Here is a 24,042-nt window from a genome sequence, read left to right on the forward strand (position 1 = left end):
ATCTGAACTATAAACTTTATCCCAGTATTTCTGTGATAATATGAATGACTGTAATACAGAAATAATACTGTGTAATTGAAAATACAGTTTGTGAAGATGTTTCTTAACCAAACGTGGTAACTGCTCTCTCTGTGTCAGCGGCAGTGCGAACACCGATTTGGATGATCCGGTAAGACTTTGTCAAAGGTTTAACAGAGTCAGGGAATCGTTGTCTTTTAGAAATAAGATTGAGAGGGAGTAATCTTTTAATGATTAATCATGCAGCTCTAGTTCGCAGCATACGTCCAAGAGTTTTACACACCGGTTTGGACATGTTTGTCAAATGGCCTCATGGGCAGGCCTTGGCTAATGAAAGCTGCCATGAATTGGCTAGACAAGACTACAGTTAGCGTTTCTGCTTCTGGTTTCCTGATGTATGTCAATGCTATTTATAACAGAGATTTCTGTGCAGAACTTGAATGCTTCTCAGTAAATCTTGCAGCAACCTTATCATTGTGTGAACAATTTAAACGCTTCTCACTGGATCTTGCAACACTGTTGAATCTGTGCAGTAACAGTGTCGCTAAATCAACTTTGGCTCCCGAGCAAAGCCGTTCTGAGCTTGGACAAGTTTGCGTCATGGTCCGAGCTGATAAACGGTCTGTGCTGCACAGTGTGGTTTAATTTCGCTTTCCTTTGCCGTTTGATGTTTCTCAAATGCAACAGAAATGAGAGCGCTTCTAAGTTGTGCCAGTGCGACTAGGCAAAAAAATGGTCACAAAATGAGATTGACATCCAGGTGCAGTCAACCATGCGCAAAGGCTCTTATGGGACTCCACCAAGGCTGGATCTGCCTCCTCTGGGGGCAGCGCTAGCAGGCTCACCACCTAGTCACAGAAGGTAGAGGTGGGAACCTTGGGCACATATCCAGGTCGGGATTTCAGGACAACATGAGTGTGTGCTGGCACTAAAATGCTTGTAGATCCCCAACCTTCTTGATGTAAGTGAACGTGGCCCGGAGCGCTCTCTTTAGAGACACGATCTTAAGCTCAATTGACTCCAGAGGCTCAAAGGGAACCCTCTGAATTCCTGTCTGGACATCAAGGCATAAGCTTGTCTGGTAAACGGAGCTCTGGTTTGAGTGGTAGTATCAACCACAATTGGTGGCAGACTACTTAAGTTTGTCACTTCCCGTCCAGGAACCACATGTGGAGGTTCCACAGGTCTGGACACGAGTATCATATGGTGCCCTGCCCCATGAGTTCCAAAAAACCATGCAGGTCCGGGTGGGCCACAACCAGTCTTGTGTGAGGAGGCTCAATGGGGGAAAATACATACTAGCATAGGCCCCAGGGCCAGCTGTGTGCGAGTACATCCATCCTGAGTTGGGGTTTAGGTCAGAAAATACAACTGGCAGTGGGAGTTTTAGTGTGAAGCAAACAGGTCTACCTGAGCTTCCCTGAATCGACTCAAGCTGAACCACCTCGGGATGGTGTTGCCATTCTCCAGGAAAAGTTAGCTGCCGTGAAAGCATGTCAGCTGCACAGTTGAGTTTCCTCAGAATGGAGATGGCATGCAGTAACTTGAAGCCATGCTGAAGCTAAAATAGATGGAAATGCTTTAATTCCAATTCAGATTGTTCAGATTGGAATTTGATCATGGTTTGTGAATGTAGCTTTAAAACAGGCATAATTATTGGACCATTAAAAAAAAAAAAAAGAGTTGTATCTGGGAAAAGAATGATGAGTTAGGGAAGATCATACATGACAATGATCTTACAAATCAGTAAAAGTATCTATTGTAAATCTAAAAATTAAACGTTTAATACTTAAATTTTTAACAGCTGCAATAAAATGTGATTCTATCAATAACACATTCAGCGTGAATAACTGTTTAACTGAATAACCTGTTTGTCATGAAAATGAGCAAAATATGGTCAGTTCCAGATAATTTTATTCAGAATCTTCATCAAATACATTGTTCAGCACATTAACTGTTAACAAAATAACCGGCTATTACTTCTGAAATATCTCACGAGGAGTAATGGATATAAAATAACACCTATCTACTCTATGTGTGAAATAAAATGACTTTAAAATATTGGCATTACCTAGTATTCATTTATACTTTTATAAATACAAGACATCCATAAATATATATATGAAGATATTCAAGGGTTTTTGATCCAGAATAATGTGATATTTCCTGAAGAAACGCAGAGGTGGATGGGGTTTGAAGATTGTGAATATTTAAGGCCATTTTTTAAGAACCTGCCGTTCAAGACACCTGAGCCCTGAACATCAACAAACAACACAAACACACATGATAGAAAACTGAAGAAACTGGGGGAAGATCATGCCACCAATGCATTTCCAAACCAAAGCAAAAGCCCTCTGAGTTAGTGTGAAATGACGTATCTTCTGGATGTAATGGTTCCCTTTACACCGTGTACTAGTGAAAATGTGGCATGAATTGCTGGTTTTGTTTCTTACTTTCAAACATCCCCCTTCACAAAGGAAAATGGAGATGATACGCTTTCAATGTCTAAACCCTTAATGAACACAAGAGAAGTGCACACATTTAAACTCTAAAGAAAGTTACAATCTCTTTTTCACTTGTACACCAAAACAACAAATTCAGAAATACATTTGAGTCCAGGCTCAGAATTAAAAGAAAACTTGAATGACTTTCAATCACACGAGCTATGACTTTCTTCAGAACGGCACAATATTGAAAGCCATGAACATGACCCTTGTGTCTTTATAAAACATGCATACATTTGACATATATAAGGGTCAATCACAAAACTAAAATTAAAAATAGTTTTCCTTTGATTCTATGGTGAAACAGAGCTGGACGGTTCACCCACAGAACTCCACTGGATGTCCATCATATTGCCTTGACGTTATCTGTATTCAGCAGCTCATCTGAAGTTTAACCGAAAGAAACTGTTATTGTTGTTGAGGGGAAAATGTCCACCAAGCAAATGCCCAGTAATCAAATTCCAAACAACATAACGCAGGTTTTATACAAGTTCCCCAAAGCGAAGACGAACAATGAAGTGTCATTTGAGTATGATGAAAAATCCAAGTGAAATACACCGATAAAGATTCAAGCTGTAGGATGAGAACTGTTGGTTCAGTGCTGTGATCCACACAGGAAGGCATTATGGGGTCCATGAAGGACCATGTGATGTGAGGTGCTTGGTTCTTGATGGTTTCCAGAAGGCATTAAAACAACTGTCTGTGTGTGTGTGTATGTGTGTGTGTGTGTGTGTGTCACACGACAGGACATTAGAAGGGTGTGTAGTCAGACGGGTACATGATGGGCAGCCAGTTCTCGGTGTAGGAGACGCAGTGCATCCAGCCCAGAGAACGCATCAGCTGCAGGAGACAGACAACACAATCACAGCATATCAGACAATCACAGAATTACCACAATAACTCTAATAATCTTATTCTTCTGAAAACATTATGATGTAAATCTGTGCATTTTATCCACATTTACGGAATCAATTTAGCCAGAAAAGCCATGTAATTCTGCAGAAAATTTCTTATTATAATGACATGGTACATCACGGTTTCGACTTTTCATAATCATGACTTTCTCATAATGTTGGTTAAATATTAACTCCAACTTTTTTATATAATTTGTTACTTCTTTTTTTAGCTATTATGATAGTATCTCAATTTCAACTTGCCATCAGTGTTCCCTCGATTTTTTATATTATATTGACCTCAAAAAGAGAATTCACGAACAATAACTGCTTAATTTTTTCATATTAGCTATAATAAATTATATTATTCTCTTATTATTAAATTTTTTTTTTATTCTAATTTATCCTTTAATCTTATATTTTATGTGTGTGTGTGAGATAATCGAGATTATGACACCACCAAATTGCCAGTTTAATATCTGTCTGTTTTGTGGCTGTGGGGGGGGGAGGAAGCAATGTTTTATAAGTGTTGTCTTATATGTTGTCTGTGAATATCAAGAACTTTGTGAACGTCGCTCAGTGCCTCTGGGTATTGTACGTGTTGCTTTGTTTCTGTTGACTTGTAATGATAGTACATTAGAGGCAATAACAACAAAAGACAGTGTGTTTCACAGTACTTTATTGTATTGTCGAGAATAATTTTTTAAAATATATTTATAAGTTTAGTTGTCGTAGATGTGTAGATCAGTCTTACCTGTCAGCTACAGTTTGGGCATGAAGTGCTCCCTAGGAATGGGAGTATTGATCCTTTAGTATCGATATATCGATACTAAGGTGTGTTTTTTGTTGTTACCAATGATTTTATTTAACAAAACAAATTATGAGTATAATTTGCATTGAACTGGATGAATAAAATGTTAGCGAATAATTTTGCAGGATAGAATTATGCACTTCCCAAAAGTATTGTAAGGGAGCATTAATGCTTTTGAGAACGGTAGCCCAGAACAATGCTTATCAGAGAAAAAAAAAACTATGTTGGAGATATTTCACAATAAACTAACTGAAATGGTATCCTATAGTTTGTGCAATTACATTTAGTTAAATTGAATGTTAAAAATAAGTTCATATTGATCATGCTCTATTCTGTAATGTTGATATAAATCATACACGGTCAGAATAAAAAGGTTGCATTTTATGCATGCAACAGCTTGTCACTGGCAGTCCCTTATGAAGATGAACTAGAATTCTACTAAAGTAACCTAGTTCAACTATATATTTGTAGTTTCCTTTCAATTCGGGCCTCTACAGTACTATGGGAATTGCCCTTTCCTCTAAATACTCATGAAGTCCTTTTAAATCACACCAGTGAAACTGGCCACTGGCGTTTAAGCACGCAAAATATGAAGGGCTCCCTTCTTGAAGCAAGAAGCCTATCAACAAGACTACAGTGATCTACACGATGCAGTGGACACACCCTTCTCTTCCCCTGATGTGTTTCGGTGAGCTTCAGAAACAAAGATGACTCGCAATTGCCTCTCCTTTGCAGAGCTATTTGAACTCTCTGAGGGCCACAAGTAGTGCGTCTTCTGCCTGGGTCGGACTGCCCCCACTGCAGAGATATGAGCCTCCGGACTCTCAAGCTCCATGTGACCATATAGTTCAAGGTAATGAACTCGCCAAAATAGCCCTGCCACACTTTTCTTCTGCAGCCCCTTCCAGTTGAGGCAGTTGATGAGCTCGTTTTTGTGTGGGCGCCTCCCGCCGAGCAGGTCAGAAGCCATCTGGACGAGTAATACCTCCAGTCAAAACGACACTCCGTGGAGGCCCAGACCCTTTTTCCCCGAGAAGCATGATGAGAGTGCTCACCAGTCGAGAGCACAACATGGGATTCTCCCTTTTGTCTTCTGTGGACGGCACTGACCAAGTGGGGTATGTTAAGACAGCCTTGGCAGAAGCCCCGTCAGGGCTTGAAGGAGCAGAGACCCTGTCCTGACAGAGATGGCAGGCCACCGGCACTGGTATCAGAGCTGCGTTCCTGATGCTGTCTCTTGGTGGAGGATATCTGCACCCAGAGCCAAAGATGAGCCACTGAAAAAGTCTGCTCGCTCCACTGTTGTTGTTCACCAAACCCGCTGCATGTTGAGGGCAGCGAGAGCACTTGTCATGTTTGTGTTTTGACTGTTCAACTATGCAGTGCAATAAAGTTGAAAAACACACAAAACTCACCTCAATATCAGAGCAATTATCCTACTTTCACTCCCCTCTCCCCAATCGCTCACTCTCACACTTGTGTGGTATTAACCTCCCCACCCCCCAACAGCGAGTTATCCCCATGCAGTCTGCCCTGCCCACTGTCACAGTTCACAGAAGCATGTCAGGGATTGCCAGAGGTATCAAAGTGGGTTATGAATTCAATGAAAAAATGGCTACACACTTCAGTTCAGAATGCCTCAGTTCTGCGAGAGGAAATACACAACCTCCTCACAAAACAGAAAACAAATATAATGCTCCTAGAAGACTATTTTCTGGTACCAAAGAGAGATGGCAGACTCCGCCCAATCTTGAACAGGAGACTGCTGAATCGCGTGACTTCAAAGCTTTTTTTCATAATTATTATGCTGAGACAAAACCTCTCAACACATCAGACCGAGAGACTGGTTTATCTCTGTGGATTTAAAGGATGCTTATTTTCACATTCAGTTAACACCTCGCCACAGCCGTTTCCTGAGATTTGCATTCGAGGGGATAGCGTACCAACTCACCGTCCTACCCTTTGGTTTATCGCTGGCCCCTCATACGTTTACGAAATACATGGATGCTGCTCTCTCCTCTGAAGCAGAGCGGAATGCACATACTGAACTCTTTCAACAGTTAGCTAGTCTTAGCCAAATCAGAGAACGCACTGCTAAGCGACAAGCTCAGACTCCTCGCTCATCTTCAGAGCTTAGGGCTGACTGTGATTATGCAAAAGAGCATGCTGGAATGCCAGAATGTCTCCTATTTGAGTAGAGCTGAATTCAATCAATATGTGAGCGTGTCTATCCGAGGAGTGCTCACAAAAAGTGATCATCTCTCTCACAGTCTTAAAGTTAGGGCACTCTCCACCGATGAAATGCCTTTGGGACGTTGTCAGAAACTGAGAAGTTGTGGCATGTAAACTGTCTGAAGCTTTGTGCTGTACTCCTAGTGCTCGAATGCTTTCTCCTGGACATTCTCCACCATCACGTTCTCATCAGGATGGACAGCACGACATTGGGAGTGTCTATAAATCACCAAGGGGGCATGAGCTCGCAGCCATCGCTACGGCTGGCAAGAGACCTTCTTCTGTGGGCAGATTCTCCCCGGACGCCTGAATTATGGTGCGGATTTAAGGCCAATTTATACTTCTGTGTCGAGTGTACGCCGTAGTGTACGTCATAGGCTAAGCACGTAGGCGATGCCATCGTGAGCATATATACTTCTACGTATGTCTGTTTTGCTCTGCAGTTACACCGGCGAAACGCTAGTTGACGCGAGCGGGTTCCACTGTGTTTACATTCCTCGATCCTCGCGGGCTTCTACGAATAATAGCGTCTGAAAGAGAGCGGATCATGTTGGAGCTGGAGCTTATCGAGGCAGTCTTTGTAATCTCCCAAAGAGAAGTCATACAGATGGCTGTATTTCCTCACTTCTTCAATTTATCACTCGGTCACTTGGTCCATTTCCATGTTGGCTCTTCACTGAATTTCGGAATTTAAAAATGGTGGGCGGTCCAGAGTGCAGAAGATCATTCCGGAAATGCGTAGGAGGAAACGTGATACTACCAAGCCGACCAATCACAGATCTTGCAGTCCGCGTCATCGCGACGCATAGTTACATTTTTGAGGAGGTGCGCGTAAGGGCACAACGTATGGTACACGTCAATGCGTATGCTACGCCGTACCTACTACGCGCACCCAACGCAGAAGTATAAATTGGCCTTTACTGTTGAGGGTCAGGGTAATCCAAGGGGAGTGGAAATTACACCCTTTTAAAGTCAATATGATTTGGAGTGTATTCGGCAGGGCGGAGTTGGATCTCCTCACATCGGTGGAGAATACTCACTGCCCGCTGTTTTATTCACTGACACACTCTTCCCTGGGAGTGGATGGAATAGCTCACAGCTGGTTGAAAGTACACAAGTATGCTTTTCCTCCAATGAAACTTCTGCTTTGTGTGCTTTGCAAAATCAGAGAGGAAAGTTAATCTGTTCTGTTAGTAGCACCGAAATGGCCCAAACAGCCATGGTTCCCAGAACTGGTGGAGATGCTGGTAGCAAGAAAGATGTGTTTCAAATGTAAATTTAAGTGAATATCATTACCCATTTTACTCTTAGTAATTTAATAATTGAATTAATGTTATAATTTAAAAGTTTGTATTTAGAAGTATCATATCGGTTTTTGAATAAGTCTGATTCAGTGTGGTTATGCGATGTATAAGAGTTTTTTTTTCTTTTTTTACTGTTTTTAGGAAATGTGTTCTGTGAAATGTACATTGGGATATGTGTACACATCTCCTTCGCATAGAGTTGATCAGGTTGGTGATTGTGCCCTGTGGAATGTTGGTCCACTCCTCTTCAATGGCTGTGCGAAGTTGCTGGATATTGGCAGGAACTGGAACACGCTCTCGTATAAGGCGATGCAGAGTATCCCAAACATGCTCAATATGTGACATGTCCAGTGAGTATGTTGGCCATGCATGAACGGGGATCTTTTCAGCTTCCAGGAACTGTGTACAGATCCTTGCAACTTGGGGCTGTGAATTATCATGCTGCAACATGAGGTGATGATTGTGGATGAATGGCACAACAGTGGGCCTAAGGATCTCATCACAGTATCTCATTCAAAATGCCATCAATGAAATGCACCTTTGTTCATTGTCCATAACATACACCTGCCCATACCATAACCCACTGCCACCATGGGCCACTCGATCCACAACATTAATATCAGCAAATCAGGATTTATCCATGAAGAGAACGCCTTTCCAAAGTTCCAGACGCCATCGAATGTGGGCATATTCCCACTCACTGAACTGCAGTCAGGTTTAGACCCCGATGAGGACAAAGAGCATGCAGATGAGCTCCCTTAGATGTGCAATAATCATGCCGTCTAATCTTCATCTTGATATGTCACACCTGTGAGGTGGATGGATTATCTCGGCAAAGGAGAAGTGCTCACTAACATTGATTTAGACAGATTTGTGAACAATATTTATAGAAAAAGTCTTAGATCCTGGAGTTCAGCTCATGAAAAAGTGTGTTTATAAATTTTGTTCAGTATAGTTTTTACCTGAACTATAAACTTTTATCCCAGTACTTCTGTGATTAGATTAGAATGTTTGTGATTACAATGTTTGTGGCTGAAAAGACTATGAAGCAGTTTAGGTCAATGCTAACGTGAACGCAAATTAAAATTTTCAAATCACAATGATTTGATTGTACACCGCACAGATGAACCAACAAGTGATTACAACATTGTAATCGCACACATCTCAATCGCAAGGTTGAGGAATGAAACAGATGAAACGTTGTAATTTAGAAACAATCATGGTGTTTGAATCGTGCTCGCGATCTTAAAGATCTATTAAATTAAAGTGCTTTGGGGCCTTTATATACCTGAACTGCAGAAGGTAACAGGCTTTTATTTGAAGCAGGCTTTTATTAGAGGCAGGCCTTTATTTCTAATTCCATCTGTTCGATAAGTAATTGTTTTAAATAACCCATTTTAAATTAAAAGTGATAGCGTTCCAGTCGACAGAGATCATAACATTAGCACAGAATCAGTTCAGAATCAACCACCAAAAGAAGCAGTTAGTTTCAGACGTGCTCTGTGTCAATCTGCTTCACCCTGAATCACTTATGCGAAGTATCATCAGCTCCTCGTATCTCGAATCGGACGCATCCGACAGAAACAGTTCTCGGTTCAGTGTACTGACTTAAATGGCCTCCACAGTCATCAGATCTCAATCCAATAGAGCATCTTTGGGATGTGGTGAAACGGGAGATTCACATCATGGATACTAACAAGGTGTACCTAATAAAGTGGCTAGTGAGTATATATATAAAATACCTTGCTAAGTGTACTGTGTTAGGCTAACCGAGACTTGTCATTTGCACTTACATACTGTTCTTTTGTTAGTTTTGATTGCTTCTATTGTCCTCATTTGTAAATTGCTTTGGATAAACGCGTCTGATAAAGTACTAAATGTAAATATAATATATATATATATATATATATATATATATATATATATATATATATATATATATATATATATATATATATATATATATATATATATATATATATATATATATATATATATATATAATTATTATTATATAAGAGTTTAACTGTTCTGTGTGAGACTTTTTTAATGATTTTTTAAAAGTACAATTTCTTGGTAACAGCACTGCAAAAAAACACAGCACTGTGAATCATTTAGTTACATCAAGGATCAAACCACACATAAATAGCCCATGTTTGTGCTCTACAGTTCTGGTATAAAGAATGTTTTTGCTCAGGTGGCCACAATGTCTACCCAATAGAGAAAAGTTTTGCTCAGCAAGAAATAAAATAGAGGGAACACTGCTTGTCATAATTGATTTTTTTATATCATAATTTCATCTTTGTATATCATTAAATTTGGTTGACACATATTTATAATTAGTATTGTATTTAGATTTTTTTTAATCTTCAATATTTAACAGAAAGCAGAACAACGGCTTTTAATATTGATAATAATCAGAAATGTCTCTTAAAAAATAAATCAGCATATGAGAATGATTTCTGAAGGATCATGTGACACTAAAGACTGGAGTAACGATGCTGAAATTTCTGTCTTGATCACAGGAATAAATTACTTTCTACACTGGATTCACATAGAAAATAGTTATTTTAAATTGTAATCATGTTTCAGTCAAATCAAATAAATGCAGACTTGCAGATGCAGGAATGAAAACTCATCATAAATGAAAAAAGTGACAAAGAGGTACTTTTTGTACTTTTTTTTTTACTATAGTAGTAAGTATGAAGTTATACTGTTAAATAATAAAATAATTCATTAATTAAATACTGCATTATATATTTATATTTTTTAATATTTAATTTTAAAACTATATATTTTTTAAAACATTGCCTTAAAGACATCAAAAAGAGTGTTTTAATTGTATCTTTACCTATAGAAGCTGCTAAATATATTCAGCCAACAGACCTGTTCCTGTTGTTGATCTGAATTTAGACTGAATCACTTAAATGCACAGCTCTGTTTTTGACAACAGCTTGTCATTCGTTCCGTTCTTTGCTACAGTTATCACTGTTAATCAAAGCAATGACTTGCGGAACAATTTAGCAAATTCATTCACGTAATTCACTCACGTCTGTCATTCCTGAAACTGTATACTTTGGTTTTCTTAGACAAACAAAACTTTTCTTCAAATTGTGAGTGGATTATGTAGGGAAACTAAGCAATGGGTGCTTCCCCTTGTAGCATAACTTACTGAGCCTACTCACGCAAAAAAAAAAACTGTTCAGCGCAAGTTTTCATCCCTGCAGATGCAAGGAACATGGGATATTCTTACCTGTATGCAGTTCTTCCAGTTGTCTTTGCTGGATTTCTCCTCAACAATCTTAGTAGCGTACTTCAAGGCTCTTGCGTACATCTTGTTTACTAACGCATGCTTGTAGGAAAATGTTAAAACCTGCAGAGAAAATCATCATGTCAAATAAAACAACAGTAATCAAATTACTAGTATACCTGTAAATGTTTGACCTCCGTACCTTAGAGTCAGTGAGCTCAGCCCACTTCTGCACCTCCCAGAAGGTGTCGGTCAATGCTTTGGCCACGCTCTGCGGCTCGTCATCAGAGCTGCCCACCTCACCTGCGCTGGCGCCCTCTTGTGCTGCTGGCTGCATCAGCTGATCCGCTAGAGCACAGCCCTTCCTGCAGAGAGCATCTAGCAGAGACACCTTCTGCTTCTCCATGTCACTGCAAGAACAAGAAACACGCTCATTCTGCATTCTGTCATGTGCCACATAATCACGTGTGTACACTATGACTTCAACTATAAATGATACCAGCTTTACACAACAACAACAATCCTGAAATTAATGTTTCATGTTTCCATAATCATCATCATGAGGATCTTGGTCTCTCCTCACCTTAAATGTAAATTAATAATTCAGTGTGTGGAGAGATGTTTACAGCATTTCTACAGATTTGAAATGAGACTCATTTATAAACCTGTTAACTAAACAGAAGCTTTAATGTTTCCCAGCTGTTTTGTCAAAATAAAAGTTTTCTTTTAACAAATTGAAAAGAACAACATTGAAGACAAATATTAGTACTGAAATTTTACTATCGTCCTGTAAATCAAAACTTAAATTATAATAAATCAAATATGTTTTACTTAACACTACTTTGGTAGTATATTGCTGTCTTCATTTCTAAACATTAAGTAATTATAGTAACTTAAATATTTTTTATTTAACAGTACAATGATAATATATTACAGTCTTAATTTTTAGAATTTTAATGTTAAAAACATTGTTTTATATAATTAATTATAATAAATAATAATAATTATTATTTTTATTTTTTTTAATACTTTTACAGTAAAATAACAATATAATCTTCATTTATAAAACATTGTTTAATAAAATAATAATAATAATAATAATAATAATAATAATAATAATAATAAAAGGAACACTCCACTAGAGTTAAACAGTTGAGTTTAACATTTTCTTATCCATTTAGCAGATCTCCGGGTCTGGCGGTAGCACTTTTATCTTAGCTTAGCATAGATCGTTGAATCCTATTAGATCGTTAGCATCAAGCTCAAATATGACCAAAGAGTTTCTATATTTTTCCTATTTAAAACTTGACTCTTCGGTAGTTACATTGTGTCCTAAGACCGATGTAAAATGAAAAGTTGCAATTTTCTAGGCTGATATGGCTAGGAAGTATACTCTTATTCTGGCGCAATAAACCAAATAACGCTGTTGCCATACCATGCCGTACCCAGCTAGTTTGTGTAGTTGTAGAAATAACAGAGTTGCTGGGGACTATTTTCAGACGCTGCGTAATGTCATTGTGCCTGCTGCAACCATGGTATGGCAGTAAAGTTGCTTGATTATTACGCCGGCATGAGAGTAAAGTTCCTATCCATATCGGCCTAAAATTTTACGTTGGTCTTAGTACACGATGAAACTACAGAAGAGTCAAGTTTTAAATTGGAAAAATATAAAAACTCTTTGGTCATTTTTGAGCTTGATGCTAACAGTCTAATCGGATTCAATGATCTATGCTAAGCTAAGATAAAAGTGCTACCGCCAGACCCGGAGATCTGCTAAATGGATTCGAAAACAGTAAAACTCAACTGTTTAACTCTAGTGGAGCTGGAAAATGAGCCCATTCTCAAAAAAAGTGGGAGTATTAATAATATTTTAACTTTTTTTATACAACAGTACATTGGTCATTGTTTGCATAGCAATAATAATAATAATTTAGTTTGAATTGCAAACCGCAGTATATAAAAATAATTGCAATTACCGTATTTTCCAGAATATAAGTCGCACTTTTTTCATAGTTTGGCTGGTCCTGCGTCTTATAGTCAGGTGTGACTTATTTATCAAAATTAATTTGACATGAACCGAGAGAAATGAACCAAGATAAAACATTACAGTCTCCTGTAGTCTACACTGAAAACAGAGCGCCCTCTCGTGCCTGTAGACGGTAATGTTTTCTCTTGGTTCTTGGTTCTAAATAAATGCGACTTATAGTCCAGTGCAACTTATATATGTTTTTTTCCTCGTCATGACGTATTTTTGGACTGATGTGACTTATACTCAGGTGCGACTTATAGTCCGAAAAATACGGTAGATTTTTTGGAGAATAGTGTAGCTTGAATGAGCATTTACTTTGTTGAATGTTGAAAATCTTAAAAAGTTATTTTTCAAACTGTAAAAGGCTCCATCACAGATGAACGGTCTCTGTATACCTCTTAATGGATGCAGCATCTGGCCGCGGGTCCGTCTTCATGGTGAGATAGACCGCCAGTGCCGTCTGGTCGATGTGTGACAGCACTGTATCCGCTGCAGCAGCGATCTCTGGCAGGCGCTTCAAACGCTCCTGGGGAGATAGGAGAGTGTCCGTCATACAGGTCTGTGTGAGCAATGGCAGAATGAGCCGTATGTGTGAGCCGTACCTTCTCCGAGTCCAGTTGATGGAGTCTCTGAACGTGCAACGGCAGGTGTGTGGAGAACACCTCCTTCAGCTCCTCATACAACAAGCTGTTATCCAACCTGAGGACAGCAGTGAGCAGAGAGTGATTCACAGATCAAAACACAGTTAATGAGTGTGAACCAATGAGTGGGACTGACTTGGTCATCCACTGGATCTTCAGGTCTCGCAGCGCTTCAGTGAACTCATCCTTCACGTCTTTCTCCTTCTCTGCATCCTTCTCCTTCTCTTTCCCATTCTTGTTTTTGTTAGGAGCAGGAACCAGGTGGTAAAAGACTGGCACCATATCCTGCATGAGAGCGACACCAGAGATGTGACTGCTGAATCACTTCATCCACAATCCCTCAAATCCATCTGCACTGTCTGTTCATGTAGATGAATGCAGCTGACTCTAACATCATCAGACTAATCTCAAACAGCCAGACTATTATCCCATCATCGTTTTTGAATTTGTTAAACAGATGGCAACAAATAAATGACTGACATGAGAAATAAAGGCTGTGTGTGACTGTGTGCATTTGTGAGGGCTGGGCGGTATGATGATTTACATATATTGGCTAGCCTGCTGACTTACACTATTCATATCAGTGGCTCTCAAACTTTTAATATTACAAATATGACTTAATATTTAATATATTCTTAATTTTACAGAGTTCATTGATTTTGGAATAATAATAATAATAATATTCCAATTTTGGAATTTCATGATTCCAGAAACACTGTAAACAATAGTTATTCAGATGGAAAAGAAACTTTTGTTTCTTTTTAATATTTTAATTCAGAGTGAATTTAATATATTCCTTTATGAACTTAAATACTTTTATGTCATTCTGTGGCCCCTTCGGAAATTTACTGGTGGAGAAACACTAATTTACATCATTGAGCGTGATTTGATTAAAGTCCAATAAAAACAGAACAAAAACAAAAAAATTAATTACTTGATTGGCTGACTTATCACAAATAAACAGTAACAAGTGTTAAGTGAATACATCATTTTGCAGCAAAAACAATATATTGGTCATGCTGCCCAGAACTAATGTGCGAGTGTGAATTTAGGGTTTGTTTCTATTATTCATGTAATATTGTCATTAATGAATCATTTAATTGGGCCCCTGCAATATAAATATAATACATGGCAGAAGTTCTGGTCTTTCTCTACCCGTCCAGTACCTTTTTAAATTTTCCTTGTCGTTTGGCTGATGCTTGTCCCTGCTGGTCAGAATAACACACATCAGAGAGAGAATCTCACACATACAGACACACACTCTCTGTCCTCACTATACTCTGCTCTCTACTCCTTCACATAATCATGATTCACTGTAAGGTGCAGCAGTACAGTTGACAATGACAGGATGATTATATACAGGACAGTGACAGTAAAACCCCCAGTGAATGAGCCCGTAAACTCAGAGAAAGACAGACAGACACTGAAACGGTGCTGGACGCTCTGTGGACAATCTTAGAAGACAGAGGTAACTGAGATGCAATTTAACTTGCTCTGGAGAACACAGACAGCCCACCACACTAGGGCTGTAACTTTTTATTCAATATTCGAATATGCATTCGAACATGACGTGAAATATCCGTAATTGAACTATAAATAAAATATCCAGTTTTTAAAATGCCCTGTGCCCATTTTTTACAGTCTATGATTAGACAGTTTGTTTTTTTTATTTTATTCTTTGCCATCTTATCCAGTTGAGGGCACCCTAGACGTATTGTAGCGTAGGCCCATGACCAAATCACGCGAATAATAGCTAGTAGCCAGAGACGTCTGTGCGCTACGAACAAGTGTTCTCCACCGCAGGGAACATTGTAAATAAAAAGAGCCGCACTTAATCCAGATCAAGTTGATAGACTGGTGTTTCTTAGATATTCGAATATATTCAAATACATTGCATGATATTCGATATCCGTTCAAATTTTTTCTAAAGTGACAGCCCTAGGTCACACTAGTCTGATTGTTCACCAGCACCATGACAGTGGAAAGGAATAAAGCTAATAGACATGCTTTTGTTTCATAGTGCGGTTTCTTGTTGCCAGACATGTAACATGCTTTAGACAGCATCTCAAATCATCTGGAGTCATTGTGAAGCACAGAACACAATGATCAGAGTCTCTGAATGAGTGAAGCATGACGACACCAGCTGATCAGACAGAGAACAGAACCAAATCAATACTGAACACATGTGAGTAGAGGTGTGCGATATGCACAGTCTATGACAATATCAAAATAGTTGTTTCAACAATGTGGATGCTGACATTCCCGAGTCTGTTAATCACGCAGCAAAAAAAAAAATGAATAAGTAAAAATTCAATATATAAAAATGTTTGTTTATTTATGATACAGTTAATTAATATCACAAAAGCAAGACGAGCGGTTTTTCTCAATATATGATTCATAAAGACTTAACTTCATAAAAACATCACTTGCTTCGTTAATAAATAAACCAGTTCATGTCAATGATTCAACGACTCGCTCATTAAGACAGTGACTTGCTTTGTTCATGAATGAATTGGCTGTTAGTACAAATCAATTGAGTGAATTTCACTTAAAAGTAAAATCATTTCATATTTCAATATTCAAAACTTATTTTTAGAACATTATTTATGCAATTGTAATTGTAGTGTGCATACTCCGATGCAGATTATGTGCTGCTTTTGTGGTGCAAAGATGGATTTTGTTGAAACTGGGGCCGGTTGCATAAACTGTTTAGAATAGTCTTAAAAATTAGAGATCTTATTTTTTTTCTTCAAGACTGGTCATAACTTTTTTTAATTCAGTTATGAAAAGGTAGATTGGTTTTACTTGTATTTGAAAAGTAACACTGATTACCCCTTTGCAACTGCTAGGTGGTCAAACTAGTTCTTAAAACACAGTCTTAACATGGTGGCTAAGTTTATGCAACCAGCCTTTTCATTTGATTTTAACAGTCTATACTGTCTTATTTAAAATGAATATATTCATTAAATGTAAGAATTTAACAAAGGATGATGCATACATCTAATTAAAAGGTAAATATGCCCTAGAAATTAATTTAAGGTAGCAAATGACACCCCTCAATTAAAATGTTTCTGTCACTGCAGTGAACCAAGCACTGCAGAGAATATGATAAATAAGAAAAGCTTTGGGAGTCAGCTGACATGACGGACCAAAACCACACATAGCTAAATATCGTATAACATTATAGACAAAATGGAATACAATATAAAGTTGTCATTCTTGCCAATATCGCAAACCCTCACACATAAGAGAGACTGAGTGATAAAAACACAAGAAAAGCAGCGGCAGCAGCGGCCGCAGTGAGGAAGCTTGCAGATCTACAGACGAGCTGAATGAACATCGAGTTTGAGGAGACTGGTGACTCACTGCTTTTTTGCCGAACTCACTCTTGGGCAGAACCAGAGAGCCAGTGATGTACCCGCCTGGACCAGCACCTTTAGGTATCCTGAAACACAAAGACAAACATCTGCATCCTCTGATGGCTCAGATCTCAACAGCAGCGGCTGGATGGCCACTCACTTGTCGTCGGGCAGGGCAGTGATGTAGAAGGGCTGTGTCGCACTGGGACTCAACGTGATGGAGTTGGCCTTCTTCTTGGACAGCATGGCAGCGCGGTGCGTCTCATAGATGTCCAGCGAGAGCGTGTTGGACAGACGGTGAGACACGATGAACGGCAGGTCCTTCAAGCGTTCCAGCTCACTCTGCTGCTCGTGACGCACCTGCAGACGCACCGTGTAGTCACCCTTCTCCAGCTTCAGAGAGTACTGCCACAGAGGAACAACATCTCAAATAATTACTACAGGGTAGAGTAGGTGTTCACATCTTAAATCACACAACATCTGCAAGTTAACGCACATACCATATTTTCTGGACTATAAGTCACACTTTTTGTCATAGTTTGGCTGGTCCTGCGACTTATAGTCAGGTGCGACTTATTTATCAAAATTAATTTGACATGAACCGGGAGAAATGAACCAAGAGTTCACATTAGCGTCTTCAGCCGTGAGATGACGCTCTATGCTGCTCAGTGCTCCTGTAGTCTACACTGATAAGCATAGAGAGCCCTCTCACGGCTGTAGACGGTAATGTTTTCTCTTGGTTCTAAATAAATGCGACTTATAGTCCGAAAAATACGATAATTAAAACTGACTTTTACAAAATGAGAAAGTGTTCGGTTCTGACAGTTAATTTACTTATTTAAAAAAATATCATGTTTTACCTAAAAGTACAATGGTAATATTGTGGTCTTAATTCATATAAGTTTCAATTAATATCCATTAATAACAATAACAACTACAATAATAATATTAAGACTTCACAGTGAAATTGTGCAGCCCAATTTAGCAGAAATTGTGTTAAATGCTGTAAATCTTAAAGAAAAGTAGTTTTTGACAGTGGAAAAGGCTCCATCATGGAATGGTTTCAATTTTATACATTTTTTATTCAAACTTTTCTTTAGTTTGAATGCTGCTTACATATTTCTATCACAATGTGAAATCACATCATACAACCCTGCGTCAAGTGATCAGGTAAAGGTTGTGCAGCAGGTCACCTGATGTGGGTAGGCGTCTCCAGAGCCCATGAGTCTCTTGTTCTGGTCAAACAGGAGCCAGAGTTGACTGTCAAACTCAGACTCGTATAATAACTCACACAGCAGCGGACAGCTGGGGGTCACCTCGCCACTCTTAGGCTGAAAGCACAAGAGCAGTCATGCAACGACAATCAATAAATCAACCACGCAAACACAGAAACAGTGTAAACAAAAATATCATTCACTATCAAATATGCATAGACATACAGGTACCATCACACTCACCTGATGGAAATTATACGTGAGAACGATCTCATAGAGCTGTCTGTTGTTTGGTAACACATCTCTAGCACCAAGGGGTTTTATTTTAGCACTTACAGGCCTGTGGAGGAGAAACACCCACAGTAGAGAGATTAATCATGCTGAAAGTATTTAAACATTTGTCTCTAAAGTATTCTTCTTGGAGCTCTTCATCTTAGGAAGGTGCTTTATAATTAAAGAGACATAAAGCATTTCATAACCAACAACCCAGTCCCTACTTAACCTTTATTTCTGGGCCTCACTGAAGATCGTTCATACAGTAAACTTGAATGTATTTGAACAGGATGGTATGATAGTCGCAAAGGCTTTAGGAAGCTTGGGAAGACTTTGGACATTTTTTTCTAACAAATTAAATTATCAGACATCAGATGGGTGAAACTGAGATGTTTCTGGGCATTAATGTATGGGTTTACCTGAGAGGCTGGACCCAGTTCTTTAGTGTGATTGTTGGAGAAACATCTTCATATCTCAACGGAGAACAAACCTCAAAACTAGAAATCCCTTCAGAGGCATGCTACATACAGACACACAAAAACAAGAGCATTAATGAATCTGACAGATGCGGCTGAAAGTAAAACCATGAAACTAAGATGCCTAAAGAAGTCTGCAAAGTTAGGGGTCAGTAAGACTTTTTAATGTTTTTGAAAGAAGTCTATTCTGCTCATCAAGGCTGCATTTATTTGATCAAAAATACCATTAAAACAATAATATTCTAAAATATTATTACAATTTCAAAGAGCTGTGTTCTATGTGAATATATTGTATATATATATATATATATGTTGTTTCTGTGATCTAAGCTGAATTTTCAGTATCATTACTCCAGTCTCCAGTGTCACACGATCCTTCAGAAATCATTCTAATATGCTCATTTGCTGCTCAAGAAACATTTCTGATTATTATCAAAGTTGAAAACTGTTGTGCCGCTTCATATTTTTGTGTAAACCATGATGCATTTGAATGTCATGGACTTTTTGATGAATAGAGAGTTCAAAAGAACAGCATTTAATTGAAATAGAAATCTTTTGCAAGGTTACAAATGTCTTTACTCTTGCTTTTCATCAGTTTAATGCATCTTTACTGAACAAAAGTATTAACTTCTTACAGACTCCGAACAGAAGATACTCACAATATGAAGAGGAGAGGGTGATGTCACCAGCCCGTGGAAGGAAATAACATAGTCAATGGTGACGTCACCAAGACTCGCCCACCAGCGAGCAATGCAGAGTTCCAAAGTACGTCCTGGCTGAAAAAGACACACAGATGAACATGTGACCTGACAGACACAGGAAAACCTATGATTGAATCACATTTGTAAAATAACCACAGAAATAAATAAGTATGCGTATTTTGTACCAGCACAGGAAAAGCCTCTGTGAGTGAGCCTTTCTCGAGCAGAGATGAGAACTTATAAAACTCATTGGCTCGATACGCTCGCTGCTTCACCAGATGAACTGCGTGCAGGACAAACTTCGACGACACATCTCCAGAGTGAGACGTTAATGAGATTTCTGAAAGAGACACGGATGCACTGAATAATTAGATCACAGATCTATATCGGAGTGATGTTTGGGTGCACAAAACTGCAGTGATGCACCATTCATTCACTCAAACACTACCTGCCCACGATGCTCCTTGAGGGACGGTAATGAAATGGCGGCGGATCTGTCCTGGTCTGAAGTGGACGTCTGTGAACGTGATCTCTTGATTGCGACTGTCTGCTACTCTATAATACACAAACACAAGTCACACACCAGAATGCAAAAAAAAAAACAGATGCTAGCGGAAAAGAGCGGTTGGACGTACTTCGCAGGGATTATGACTGTTATAGGAACTCTGAAGAGAGGCCCGGCGCTGAGAGCGGACGTGTCGTATCCACACACCTGGAAAGCACACACACACATGGATCGTTACAGATCAGGACAGTCAAATAGTGTATGCACATGGATGAGATCTGCAAACGTGCCTCAGTGTAGTGCAGACCCTCTCGCAGGCCCTGCGGGTCAATGCGGATGTTGACGTGGCGGCACTGATTCATGAGCTCCAGGTGTGATGGACAGTGAACCCAGGCAGCGTTGCAGACGAGAGCCAGATGCAGCTGCAGCAAGATACGGGCCGAGTTCTCTGCAGAGAGAAAAAAAAAAAAAAAAAAAAAATTCACACAATCATTACACATGGGTAAAAACTCACATATACATCCTAATGATGTAGGTTTCAAAAACGAAAGAAATGTTGGAGAAGAGAGAGAAATTATGGTTATAAATAACACTACCGTTCGAATGTTTGGGGCCACTATTTATTCATCAAAAAATGTAAAGTATTCATACTCTGAGTAAATAAAATTATAAACAAACACTATTTATTTATTCCTAAACGGATCAAAAGACGAAAGAAAAATAAAGACATTTATAAACTTAGAAAAGATTTCGATTTCAACTAAATGCTTTTGATGCTCTTTTGAACTTTCAATTCAAAGAATCCTGAAAAATCAAATGTATCAGTTTCCACAAAAATAATGATAATAATCAGAAATGTTTCTTGAGCAGCAAATGAGCATATTAGAATTATTTCTGATCCTGTGACACTGAAGACTGGAGTTATAATGCCGAAAATTCAGCTTTGATCACAGGAATAAATTACATTTGACCAAATATTTATTTTATTAAAACAAAAAGGAGTTCAAAAAAGTATGACTGTACTCAATACTGATTTATGCTGTAAAATTCTATGAATATCAGAGTATTGCATCATTAGTTTTGCAAGGTGTTTACATCAATCTCTCTCATAATAAATTGAATCAAGTCTCTCGTATGCATGTGTTATGTTAGTATTACTAATATACTATTATAAGACATGTTAATTGAATTATATTTTACTTAATGTTTTAGTAATTTAGTACTGTTTTTATTTTATTTTATAATGAAATATATAATTGTATTAAGTCCTACGTTTAGTTTATTTAGTTTCACAAGTATTTAAACTTAATTAAACACCTTGGCAACTAGCTAAAATAAAGTTTGGTATGTTTTATTGTCTCTTAGGTAATGTATTTGATTTTCTGAAAATGTTTTTTTTTTCTCTCAATGATAACCCTGGTATACGTGACATGAGGATCTATCAGAGCTCGTATTTAGTACTGACCGGGTTAAACAGGTCAAATAATAAACTGTGATTAACTTCATGCTTGTTTTGGCATCAACCTGATTAAGCTTTCTCTCTGAAAAAGCTTCAGTATGAACTGTAGCGTGTACCTGTGTTCTCAGGAAACACAGGCTCGATGCCGACCCCATGATCAGATGGTGCAGTGACCTGGGTCGGCTGCCTGAGGTAGATGCCTCGCTGTGTTCCTACGGTCACTGTGAAGCCGAGGCTACTGGTAGGCAGCGATGCATGCTGCATGAGGTAGTCGAACGCCCGCTCCACCTGCGCATCACATAAACACAATCATGAACGCATGGACATATGCATCATAAGCATCACTGCTCTGCTTCTCAGTACCTGAATGATGCCGTGGCCCTGCGCAAACACCTCTATATCGTCCACTTTCAGAGCCGTGTTCTCCAGAGCCCTGCGGACCGCTGGCACTGTGGGCCGCACGCCGTTCTGCTTCAGACCTGACAAACACACACAAAACTCAGTGTTTAGTGTACAAATGTCTGAGCTATGAGAGTGCTATGCATAGTCTAAAAACACATCATTATGCAAAACGTCCTGATAGCTCATGATTTTACGGTGTGATGCACCCATTTTAATGCAATTAGAACATCCGAAACTACAAGATAAAAAAGGGCCATATTTTTGCCATGAGTTTTGTCTTGTATCAAAATGTTAAGCAGAATATCAAAACGATTGATGGTCATATTGGTTTTAAAATCGTTCAGTAAACAAAAAGTTAACATTTTGCACTACATTTTAGACAATTGTTTTTGTCAGTATTGCCTGGTTTTACCAAAATATTAAACATTTTAATAAAAAAAAATAAAAAAATCCTTATGAAACAACAGCAGAAACTGCTTTGAGTCTCTGAAAAACACACCGAGGTGATTCATTACAAAATGAATCCATGTTTTAAATAAGTCAGTTAAATAAATGATTCAGTGGCTGAATGAACAAGCCATTTAAATGAATCGGTTGATGAAATGATTCAATGACTCACTCACATTCAATCACAGTAGCATGCCACCACCTACTTTTTATTTTTAGTTATAAAATTTAAATGTAATTCCATTTTTCTAAAATCATTTCATAATCGACCTATCGGCAAGAATAATAAATGTAAGAATATTATGCATACATATTATAAGTTTTGAAAATATTGCCATTGTAAAAATGCCCTGGAAATCAATTTACATTGATAAATATCAAATAATAGTGGAAAAGGTCATTTCTGTCACTGCCATGAACTGACCACTGTGCAGAGCATGAAGAATATAAAAAGCATCATCTGTCCACGACAGGTCTAAACCAGCAGAAAAACAGTCAAATATCAACCAATTATCATTACCGTATTTTTCGGACTATAAGTCGCATCTGAGTATAAGTCGCATCGTCCAAAAATACGTCAAGATGAGGAAAATAACATATATAAGTCGCACTAGACTATAAGTCACATTTATTTAGACCCAAGAACCAAGAGAAAACATTAAAGTTTACAGCCGCGAGAGGGCGCTCTATATCTTCAGTGGTAGACTACAGGAGCACTGAGCAGCATAGAGCGGTCTCTGGCGGCTGTAGACGGTAATGTTTTCTCTTTGGATCATTTCTCTTGGTTCATGTCAAATTAATTTTGATAAATAAGTCGCACCTGACTGTAAGTAGCAGGACCAGCCAAACTATGAAAAAAAGTGTGACTTATAGTCCGGAAAATACAGTAAATACAAAATCCCACTAAATAGAGATTTTTATTTTTTTTTTGCTCAAAATCTCACACCCTTAGTATGAACTTGACGGCCTGAACTCAAACGGGCTGAACTGCATCTGTACCTGAGAGCACAAGAGCAATCCCTCCGCAGGCATTCGGAGAGGACATGGAGGTGCCGTTCATCAGCTGTGTGCCACGTAGCGTCCAGTTGGGTACGGAGGCGATGGCTCCTCCAGGTGCGCTGATGCTGACGCCCAGAGCACCGTCCGTACTGGGTCCGCGGGATGACCATGTGTACTGGTTCGGAGGAAGCTTCTCTCTCAGTGAGTATTCGGCCACCATCATATCAGGAGTGACGTAAGCCCCCACACCTGCACACCAGGAACCATCAAACGTTTTCTGATCGCATTATGCAACATTTTGATTAGGGTTGGAGCTAAACTCTGCAGGACTCTGGCCCTCTAAGACTGAAACTAAAACAATGGAACACACGACTTCCCCCGAATTATATTTTTATCTGCATGTCATGTCATCTCCTTATTTGAATAAAGACAATGTATCATTGTTTGATATTGTTATATTTCTTGTCATTGCTGGATTTGTGTATAATTCAATTTTCTATGTAAACACAATTGTAAGGTCAGTAC

At 38.7% G+C, this 24,042-nt stretch overlaps 1 protein-coding gene across 3 annotated transcripts in view; it reads right to left on the reverse strand.

Annotated features, from left to right (window-relative positions):
* Nucleotides 1-1,914: 1,914 nt before the first annotated feature.
* The window catches only part of tpp2 (tripeptidyl peptidase 2), a 31,501-nt gene continuing 9,373 nt past the window's right edge, over nucleotides 1,915-24,042 (reverse strand). The window contains exons 10-29 of one of the 3 annotated variants that reach the window (XM_026254634.1): nucleotides 23,518-23,766; nucleotides 22,033-22,148; nucleotides 21,786-21,957; nucleotides 20,501-20,658; nucleotides 20,341-20,417; nucleotides 20,154-20,260; nucleotides 19,891-20,045; nucleotides 19,664-19,780; nucleotides 18,948-19,048; nucleotides 18,499-18,595; nucleotides 18,235-18,372; nucleotides 17,202-17,446; nucleotides 17,049-17,127; nucleotides 14,849-14,887; nucleotides 13,819-13,967; nucleotides 13,644-13,740; nucleotides 13,437-13,567; nucleotides 11,215-11,422; nucleotides 11,016-11,135; nucleotides 1,915-3,362 (exon numbers count right to left, since the gene is read on the reverse strand). In XM_026254634.1, the coding sequence (XP_026110419.1) occupies nucleotides 3,273-3,362; nucleotides 11,016-11,135; nucleotides 11,215-11,422; nucleotides 13,437-13,567; nucleotides 13,644-13,740; nucleotides 13,819-13,967; nucleotides 14,849-14,887; nucleotides 17,049-17,127; nucleotides 17,202-17,446; nucleotides 18,235-18,372; nucleotides 18,499-18,595; nucleotides 18,948-19,048; nucleotides 19,664-19,780; nucleotides 19,891-20,045; nucleotides 20,154-20,260; nucleotides 20,341-20,417; nucleotides 20,501-20,658; nucleotides 21,786-21,957; nucleotides 22,033-22,148; nucleotides 23,518-23,766 (2,645 nt within the window). In that variant the 3' untranslated portion in view covers nucleotides 1,915-3,272. Of the gene's footprint in view, nucleotides 3,363-11,015; nucleotides 11,136-11,214; nucleotides 11,423-13,436; nucleotides 13,568-13,643; nucleotides 13,741-13,818; nucleotides 13,968-14,848; nucleotides 14,891-17,048; nucleotides 17,128-17,201; nucleotides 17,447-18,234; nucleotides 18,373-18,498; nucleotides 18,596-18,947; nucleotides 19,049-19,663; nucleotides 19,781-19,890; nucleotides 20,046-20,153; nucleotides 20,261-20,340; nucleotides 20,418-20,500; nucleotides 20,659-21,785; nucleotides 21,958-22,032; nucleotides 22,149-23,517; nucleotides 23,767-24,042 lie in introns of all 3 variants that reach the window. The other 2 variants (XM_026254568.1, XM_026254674.1) reach the window with 2 other exon arrangements.

The sequence above is a fragment of the Carassius auratus genome, chromosome 1 (assembly GCF_003368295.1).
Source record: "Carassius auratus strain Wakin chromosome 1, ASM336829v1, whole genome shotgun sequence".
NCBI lineage: Eukaryota > Metazoa > Chordata > Actinopteri > Cypriniformes > Cyprinidae > Carassius > Carassius auratus.